The sequence below is a fragment of the Actinia tenebrosa genome, unplaced genomic scaffold (genome assembly GCF_029948245.1).
Source record: "Actinia tenebrosa isolate PJP-AT-01 unplaced genomic scaffold, QUT_ActTen_1.0 PGA_scaffold0__85_contigs__length_37466705, whole genome shotgun sequence".
In the NCBI taxonomy this organism is placed as follows: Eukaryota; Metazoa; Cnidaria; class Anthozoa; order Actiniaria; family Actiniidae; genus Actinia; species Actinia tenebrosa.
The window spans coordinates 34,975,881-34,986,223 of NW_028292569.1; the positions used below are offsets into that span (position 1 = coordinate 34,975,881).

Here is a 10,343-nt window from a genome sequence, read left to right on the forward strand (position 1 = left end):
CATATTGATTATATGAAAGCATTTAAAAAAATTCTCAGACATCTTTCTATGAATCTGAGGAAATTGATTATAAGCTTTTAAAATTCAATTCAAATTGAATTAAATTAACTATTACAGTGCACGCACTAAACCCGTGCACAATAATTAGTACTAATTATTAGTACTATTTCATACAGAATCCTTTGTTTTCTATTGTTTAGCTATCACTATTTAGTGCTAAAAATTAGTATTAGTTTCACGGGTTTAGTGCGAGCACTCTATTTAAAAGCAGAAAACGGTTGCTATGGAACAAAGCTTCGAGCTACTTTAACTGTCGTGACTTTGGATACCGCTGAGAAGTGCTGTGGGCTCAGCTGGTGTTGGGTGTTGACGAGCGACGTTTGGATGGTTAGTGTGTCAGCTTCTATCTAAAAGACACTCATTTTTCTCGGCTATTCCAGCTTAAATTATTTATCCACCACGTTAAATATGATATATACAATTCTACAAAGGCCTCTTTCAAGTTATTTAGAATTACATGGAGGAAAAATATGTTATTTGCTCAAGTTGGCTCAACCGTTTTCTCTGCATTGGCCGGCAGTGTCGTCAAGACCAAGGGAACCTTTCTCGTTGGATCTATTTTTGCTATTTCTGCAAAAACTGCACAAATTTTCTTTCCATACACCGAATGAGGCTATTTCGTAACGAAGTGGTGGATTTTACATTTCTTGGTAAGTAGATAAGATTTCTACGTAATACAAAATTCGCTGACATACCGACCCTTTTTGAAGACAAATATCAATGACGATGAATAGAAGACAATAAGACACTGAGGGGGAGGGGGACATTGAGTTTTTTTCATGACATTCAAATTATTGAAAATCGATAAAAAAAGTAGATTTTTTTCCTTTCACAAAAAGTATTTTTGAATTTTTTTCAGAAATAGATAATACAATATGACATACGACATATATTGCAATAATGTTGTCATATAAAAATATAACAAAAAATAATAATAATAAAAGAAAAAAAGAAATAATATTTTAAAAGTTTCTATTCTTTTAAAAAAACCCCTAGATTGATGAAAATAACTGTCATAATATCAAAAATGTCAGTCTTTACCTTCAAAACAGTGAAATATTGACACTAGTTTAACTCAAAAAAAAATCCTACTTGTTAATGTATTTTTTATTTTTATATGACAATGCTCCTGCATATTGCAACAGTTTTCACTGATTGAGTCAACAGTAATTATGGAAATCTGGCAGTAGACTACTGTCACTCTAGTAATATTTTTTGGTACCTTGACATACTCTGATTAACAACAGTGTATTGCCAAATTACATGACTATTGTCTTGATCAGTGCATAGCAATGGAAACAGTGGTATGTGTATATAATTATTTCAATAAAGTCAGTCACCAAAAACCAAGAAAGCTGTGATCGCTGAGAATCACGTGAAAATGTTTTATATCCAACAAGTAAAGCTTTTGACCAAAACTACAGCCGTTGAGGATGCTCAGAGGAGGTTAACTTGTAACTGGTAGAAGATCTCAAGTCCATCAACAGTTATCAAGCGGTTCAAACATGTAAAATGTATCTACCCATAATCCTTGCCAGTCTCAGCTTTGTAGATTTTCAGTTGACTAACTTTATTGAAATAAGTGTATAACAAAACCAACCAGAAACAGAGTTCTGAATGAGAAAATGAATAGTGTGTTAATAAATATTTGAAAATACTATATAATCTACATTTACTTTTTCCTACCCTCATATAATTATTTTCTAACCTCTAACCTTACAGATCATGGTCATTTTTAAAATCTCTTGTAATTCTAAATTTGCTGAGTCATGATTGCAATCTCTTATGACGTTCTCTGTGGGCTGCTTATAAACTATTTTGAAAATGTAGAACAAAATTTTCATTTAACTTTTCTTTTTCACCCTCTTAGCGATGTTGGACAATGAAAGCGGAAAACTAGATTGTATCGGAAAAACAGGTTTCAGCATAAAAGGAATCGAATCGCACGTATTTAATCGTTAGGTGCAGATACACGAATGAGTACGTGATAAACCGAACATCCCACTGTCTGCGTTGACGTCAGTACGGGAATTTACTTCTTTCCCATTGGACAGTTTGGGGGTGTGTTTTAATTGTCCTCCATATTTGGAGAAGCTAAAAATAGATCTCTACGTATAGCAAAAACCGGAGTAATCCTGTTTCTTTTCATTCGCCTATTTCTTCGACTTCTGGGAAGTAATTTCATAATTTCTCGACGGATTTTGATACCCTTAGTATCTTATTTATCTGTAGTGAGGGATATAGGGTTTCTTTCTAAGGATTTGTGGGTTTTTCCGATCGAAATAGTTGCTAAATGCTTCGAATGGTTAGATTTTACATCCTCACCGCTAAATCCGAGTAGGCGTGTTTTTCGGCCAAGGCCGAGGTTCTGATTGGCTGACGGTCAATTCTAATGACTTAGGAAGTCTCGTGATTCTGGGCACCATATCAAAAAACAATAACAAAACAAACTTTACGGATCGCTCGAACAGTTTCTGCTTTTAAAGCTAAAAATTCCAAGGTTTTTTCTAAAGTTCCAAGAAAAAAAGTAAAAGTTTATGCATAAGACAATAGGATTTTCTCCGGTAAGTTCGGAAAAATATTAGATTAACTTATTTTTATGGTCGCACTATGAGTAGTTCTGTTCGTTTTTGTGTAAAGTTGTGTAATATTTTCTTGGGTACAAAGTCCTAACATAATTCTTTCTGTTCTTTCAGCTTCCTTTGGAAGTGGAGAATGCTTTTGGAAATACCTCTATGAGGGACATTCTGGAATATGAAGAGGGATCAAATCCATTTGAACAAAGTCCTTTGTCGGACAGTTCTCAACAATCAACATGTTACGAGCCTTGGGAGGACTTCCAATCGCTCTCGCCATTCGGGGCAGATTGGGAGATGGAACAAGAGTTTTTCAAGTCTGATTTCAATGATCTTGATTGTAAAAGCCAAGGCCCAACTCTCGCAGAGTTGAATAATCAGAGATCTACGTCTCCGTTGATTAATCCTGAGATGGAAAGACTACATCGAATAGCAACAAGAACCGAAGCAGAGCCAACGAGCTCCTCAAGAAACGGGTCGCATCTCTTGTTGAAATATAATGCGGATGAACGAGAATTAAACACGGAAAATCGGCGTTTTTTTACTAGTAAAAATAATGGAAAGGCTTTCTTCGGGGAGATGTCTGGTGGTAGATCGCTGCCAGGCGAGGAAGACAAAAGTTTGAAGTCAAGTCGTGAGTTGGAAAGTGGGACTCAAATGGTAACCTCGTCAACTTGCACGGAACATAAGGACGACACGATTGAGCTTAAAAAAGATCCAATGCTCATGAGAAGAACTGCTCTAAGTGAGCCTAAGTCAATTGGTCAAACTATTGTGGACTATGCTAAGGATATTCAGCGAAATCATTTGGATTTGTCGTCGACCTCATCGCGCGATGAATCTGCGAGCGAAATATGCAGTAGTGCAAGAAATAAGGAAGAACTGCCTGTGATTAAAGAAGAATCTGCCGATGAAGATATAGACAGTGATGAGGATTTTGAGGAACCTCGTTGTACCAATGATGGTGAAAGTAATGCAAAACAACGAAAAGGACGAAGGGGTGATGTTGAAGACTTGAGCCCCAATCCTCGAAGGTTACTCGAGATTGGAAGAGAACTCAACCGTCTAACAAAAATCATTACGGAACTTAAACCAATTCACAGCCTTCCTATGTCTGCAAGGAATAAGTCTAAAAAGGAGAAAAACAAGCTAGCATCAAGGTAATTTGAATAATTCTTGTACAAGATATCAGAATAAGAAGTACATGTTTGATTGTGCTCCCTGTCACCTTGGACCTTTATCTAATTTTATTGTTTGCCAAGCTTGTTTACCTTCGAGGTGAAACTCTCAAGGGAGCCCTTTTTTTATCTATGGATTTATCTTTTCTAGGATTGTAAAGCTAGATTTTTTAGTTTCGTCTATAAGCGTTATCTTGTAATATTTTGAAATAATTCTTGTTTCAAGGATCGCTGTTTATTTGTGCTTTAAAGTTCGTCTTTCTTTTTCGTTTTCGACGATCGTTATGTAACAATAAGTTTCGGCCTCTATTAAACCATAACCTGTATTGCCATTTTTCATTATTTTTTCCTAATTTTGCGAATTTATATAGTGTTTTTTTTTTGAAAAGATGTATCCCATTCCCATCCATTCTCATTATTCCATTTTGTCTCCATTCATCTCTAGTTTTCTCAGCTTTTATGCATTTATGATCTAGAAAGTTCTTTTCTGTGTGGATACACTGTTAGAAAGATTTTTCAGCTGTTTAACATACGTACATACCCTGAAGCTAAAAAAATGTTTCGTATTTTTCAATATATTCTTCTCATTGTGGACTGTTGCTAACACAAACATGTTTTTACAATTTGCATCCTATCCTATACAAGATTTTTTTCCAAAATAGCTATTCTTTAAAAATACATTGAGCATTGCTCCCAAACAAGATTATTGTTTTCGTTTTTAGTCAAATAACAAAAATAATTTTACTTCCTGATTCAAGATGGTTTTATTTGGCCAACAAGGAACTAATTGTTCATGTCAAAGTGTTCCTTTTTGTGATTTTTCTTAGATAAATAATTATTCTCTTCAATTCTATTTTATAATTTTTATGAAAAAAAGTATTTTGTGAACACAATAGGTTTCCTGCAGGTATTTAAGATAAGCATTGAAATTAAGTTAAGTCGTGTTGACAATTTGAATCTTAAAAGTGAGCTTTTTAGGAGCTTAAATTGTTTGCATTAGATTCCTAAAAAGATGTTGGAAAGTTCCATGTCTCTTAATTATAGAGTTCACAATTTTAAAGATTTTAAAGTATAAAGAATCATTAGCAAAAATCTATTTACTGGTGTGTGTAAAATCTCTTCTGAAATTTGTATTAACATGACCAGCTATATACTCACTCTAACATCTTACTATTATTTACAAAAATTCCAAATGTATAAATAATAATATCACTGGAGATCCATTAGGGTACGATAACTTCATACATTTATTCATGTGTTTACATTTCAAGAATTTAAACTAATAATATTCTATATAGAATATACTAAAAATATTCCAAATATGTCTAGACAAAGGAATGAGAGTTTATATATAAGCACAATGGAACATAGTTAATAGACATTTACTTTAGTATCTGGTATTTAAAAAATTGAAAAATGTGAACTCTTTACCATCAATCTTTTGTTACAATTTAAAAATTATTGTTGTTGTCTGGTTTTTCTTCTTAAAAAATATTTTTATCTCAAATGTTTAATAATTTGAAAATGTTTAGAAATTCAATATTTTTAAATAACAATTCTAATCTTGGCCCTCTTAAATGTTTAGTACATGTTCACGAATATAATAAGTCATTATATGCCATTATCTCAAAAACCTAACAATCGAAAAAATCGAAAATTTAAAGTTTTTGAAGACATGACCCATTTGGGTTCCTGAAAGGTCATGTATTGAATTATGTGCTTCATGCTCTCATGCACAGCAGTTGTTTTCTTCCATAATTATCCCTCCATTTGAGTGCTAATTTAATCTCTATTCTTTGGTATTTACTCCAACAGGGCATGCCGACTAAAGAAGAAGGCCCAGCATGAATCTAATAAACTAAAGTTACATGGCCTGGAGCTGGAACGACGTGAGTATAATATTATCTATAATCAGCTTTGCTTCTAGAATATTCTTTGCTATGTATGATTTTTTTATGCATGCTTTTCACAACAGAGACAATTTCACTTTGCTATTGAAACACAAATTCATCTATATGATTATATATGAATGTTATCATATGATGTCGATTCATAAAATGCATGTATATTATCCATTTTTAAAGTTTTATGAATTTCTTTAGAAACATTTTGATCATGCAGGATACCAACAATAATATAGCAAATATTATTTTATAGTTTTTTTGTGGACCTGATTTATATTGCCCGAATTGTCACGGTCTATTCACCCCTAGGAAGCATTTAAAAGATTCCACAAGCTTTTATCGTCTGGCTTTGCACACAGGAATGCTTATAGTTTGTGAAATAAAACTTTAAACCTATGCTCCAAGATGATAAATTATTCTCATTGTTCCAAGAAACTTATAACAGATTACTAAAGCAATATTTGTCTAAAATACTCATGTGAAAATTTCTGCTTCATTTCTTACGTAGAACGGCTGGTTTCGTTGATCGACAAAGTCAAAGAAGAGATTCTCCATGACACAGAAGGTTTTACAGTTAGTGGCGAACTAAGTAACAAGGTGGAAAGCCTGATACATACCACAGTAGGTAAGAAAAACAATCATTTCTAGAAAATATTGGCGTTTTAGTGTATTATATATTTAATTTTTCCAGTAATCAGTGATTATTAGCTACCCATTAAATTTTAAAATGCAGGTTTTCATTGCTCTACTATTTTATTTGAATTTAGCCAAATGTTTTTATTAGTATCTAGCTATCTAAAGCCTATATATTCTTCAATATTATAATACACCGATCCAGTATTCATTGTTCTACCTCCCTAGTTACTGTTGCTAAGTCGGACAAGCTAAAATGTGTTTTTGATATACAGCATGGAACAGGCAGCGGCTGCTGAAAATCATAAATGTTTGTCTTAGAATTAATGCATTCTAAAGGTACATTAAGAAAATAATCGATAGCTACTAAAAAATCTGATGAATCAGAGTTTGTCGATTGGACCTTCTATATTACATTGGGTAAACTATCATTGTTTGGGTGGGCACTTGAGCATAGCCAGGATCGGGGTATCATAAATTTGTTCCAACCCCCTAACTGGTAAACAAATAAGTGCATTCCAACTTTCTTAGTAACTCTAAAAAACCCTGAAAGATCCCAAAAATTTAATGATGTTTTACAAACATCTTTTCTCCTTGCTGTCTATGTAGGTGAACAAGTTGTTGCTGGTCACCTGAGTGCATTTGTCGAGTCCGTTTTGAAGGCAACCGCCAATGCAACCCCAGGATATCAAGGTGTGGATGTACAACTGAACATCTGATTAAACAAAACCATCCATGCTTGACTACCAAAGAGCATCCCGTGCTAACAATGCACTTCATGTGGGAAAAAATTATATAAATATATATTAATAGTGCTTGAAGGTAGATGATGGGCAAAATTTTGATCATGATAAGGAGTAAATTGTTTAATACTAGTCTGCATTTAATATTTGTTATATTATCAGAACAAGTTTAAGATTGTGTGAGAGAAGTATATATTGTGTGTTTGTGAGAGAAACATGATAGGAATAATTGAGTCCATCACAAAGAAAGAAATGGTTCAAGAAGAAAGGGGATTTATTTTATCATGCAATGCCAGCAATCTGTGGCAGCCTAAAATGTGCACATCATAGTATACTTACAGAAGCACAATCAATTAATTATGGCAAAATAAATTGTTATACAATGTTATGTAAAGACACAATTTTTGAGTCTACCTCTATTACCACTCTTTTTACTGCTAGTACGCGCTGATCAAGAAACAGTCGCAACAGGGAAATAGAGCAACACACTGCCGCCAATCAGAAAACATAAAGGAACAAACCAATTTATTTGATTGATGGAAGTGTATTGCCCAATTTCCTTGTGGTGACCGTTGTCTTGATCAGCACATAGCAATGGAAAGAGAGGTAATACACAAAGTTTTAAGAAATTGGACAAAGATTATGGAAAAAACAGTTTTTAATTTTTCTACATTGTTTACCTGTGGGTAATTGCAAACAAATAAGTAAGAGCTGTTGGGACAAGTTGAATTTATTTGTGTTCTGAACAAACTATATTTATGAAATTACAGTTTAGTAATATTGGATTAATGATTGGCAAAAATATTACCGGTAATTTACGTGTAAAAATACATTTTACTGATATAAACTAATGTCACAATTCTGTCTTTACAAAATAGACCCTAAAATCATTTGATAAAACTTGGTATATGATGAAATTTATTTTTCCAAAAACAGTATTTATAGAGCATTTTTTGAGTGCTTTATGTGTGTGGAGAGGGTTGACATATAGCTAGTATAAATATATATTTTTAGGGTACTGCACAATAATAAGCTGCCATTTGAAGGTTTGGGTGGGCTACATATAGTAAGGGGCTTTCATTATTATTGGGGCACGTAGGGAGGGTTCTAGACCAAATTAATTGATGTGTGACATAAAATCTGCGTAATTCGATAGCAACCCTTGCCAACACCAAAACTTTTATTTTTTTACAAAGATCGATAGCATCCCTTGGATTTTTTCAATGTATGATTTTTGTACTCTTAAATTTTGCTTTCCCTTTCCTCAAACAAAGGCCCCAATAAATGAAAGCCATCCTTACAAAGGGTGAATAATAATATTATTATTGATATATTAAAAGGTTTTTAGCAAGGATTGTGTTGCAAAATTATTTAGTGCTGGCAATAACAGTAAGTTATAATATTATATCTACAATATCAACAGTAGTAATATGAAGTTTGATATTAATGATTTATTTTCTCAGGTCATGCACCTTTTTATGAATGCTTAATTTTTATATGGAGTTTAGTTTGCTGGTGGTATAGACCATGTTGTTTTGTGCAAACATGCATGCATGAAAATATCTTGTACTTTGGCTTAGGCATTTATACAGTTATAAAATGTTGCATGAACAATATTGAAATACTTATTATTATCAATATTAATAGTAGTGGAAAAGTAAATTTTTGTTGGTGTGATATATATTTAATGCCATCATGCTTGGAGTAGTACTGTGCAGACATAGATGCATTTAAGGGTTGATCCAGTAATTGGCTAAATACTCCAACTTCTGCTTCCTAAGAGATGATTTAATTTCTGGAACTGCCCTTAGCGTGATTTTAGTTTTATAGTACGTGTGCAATTGAACAGCAAAAGAAGGTGCACTGATCAAGGCCTATCACTGTCAGGCCCCTGATATCACACCTGAACAAAATCCACTATTATCATGAATTCTTGACGTTTAATATTTCTAACTTATATTTAATCATTTTATACAGTTATGAAAATAATTGTTTGTTCATTGTTGACTTCAATACATGTCAGGTACATCTATATTGAAGAAAAGTCATAAATTATAGGTAATGACAATAATATGGTTATCCTCAAATTCAAAACTTTTTATATAATTTGGGGCTTAAAAGCGTTTACCTTGACCTCAATCAAAATCTGTAGATATTTTTGATTTATTATCGATTAATAGTTCTGCAGAGCGATATAATCTAACCTGTGAGAATATATAATTTTTAAAGCATTAATTTTAGTGCCAGTATCATTGTTCTCTTTGTCTAATTAGTTTTCTCACTTTCACAGGTTAAGTAAAGAGTGACTAATTAACTATTTATTACAATTTTTGAAGGTCAACTTCTTGTAGATAAGAATATGTAAGTAGTTCAGTAATTTATAAGTATAACAAAGCCCAAGGGATTGCAGATTTTGTACAGTTGAGCATTAAATTCACAAATTCTATTTTCTTATTTGTTTGTAATCAACTGAAATTAAAGAATATAATTTATGACTGCCAAAAAAAGGGTTGATTTGTGCCTGACAAAATTATTAAATAAAGATTTTATTGTAAATATTAAACATTAGTTTTGTCAATTCAATTCGTTTATTATATTGGATAGCAATCTCCCATTTGTGGTAGTATCACTTGCAGTGGCTTCTAGGGTGACTTGTGATGCAAATAATGTCTTTCATTCCCTATGAAGAGGCTGAGTGACGACCATAATACCAAAAGACAAATTAGACTCTATATAATATACACATCAAGAACATTACTATTACTCCCTCTAATAGGCTCTTCCATGAGGATTACTCCACATGCACTACCATGGCCACTACATTCAAAGATATCCTGGGCGTGGTTAGATGATTTTTTTACTACATTCAAATCATGATAACTTGTTAAATTTTATGGAGGGAGGAATCTGGCAAAAAACCCATGTTTCAAGGAAGAGAACAACCACACATCAAACGCGACTCAAACATGCAGTTCAGTTAGGACTGGTATGTGCAACCTGGGGCTCAATGATCGATGTTAAGCCCATTAGTCTTTGGTCTCCCATTCTGGGTCTGTAAGCCTTTATATTCCCAGGTCTGGAGCCTGGTGCTCCAGGCAGAACTCTGGGGTTAAAGTATTGCATAGGCTTGTTGGAAATTTTCAAAATTACTCCTTAAAGATATCCTGGGCGTGGTTAGATGATTTTTTACCCATAAGAGATACCCTAAAAGATACCAAGAAATTGTGAAATTCAAAATTTTTTATTTTA

The 10,343-nt window shown here is 33.0% G+C and overlaps 1 protein-coding gene across 2 annotated transcripts; it reads left to right on the forward strand.

Annotated features, from left to right (window-relative positions):
- The first annotated feature begins 351 nt into the window (after positions 1-351).
- Positions 352-9,657, forward strand: LOC116296814 (uncharacterized). Of its 2 annotated transcripts, none has more exons than XM_031704908.2 (5): positions 352-710; positions 2,757-3,796; positions 5,630-5,703; positions 6,227-6,343; positions 6,961-9,657. In XM_031704908.2, exons 2-5 carry the CDS (start codon positions 2,796-2,798, stop codon positions 7,068-7,070), a joined length of 1,302 nt encoding a protein of 433 aa, XP_031560768.1. In that variant the 5' UTR covers positions 352-710; positions 2,757-2,795; the 3' UTR covers positions 7,071-9,657. The 2 variants fall into 2 exon arrangements, with proteins under 2 accessions (XP_031560768.1, XP_031560767.1); XM_031704907.2 differs by lacking the exon at positions 352-710 and adding an exon at positions 2,220-2,624.
- Positions 9,658-10,343: the final 686 nt, after the last annotated feature.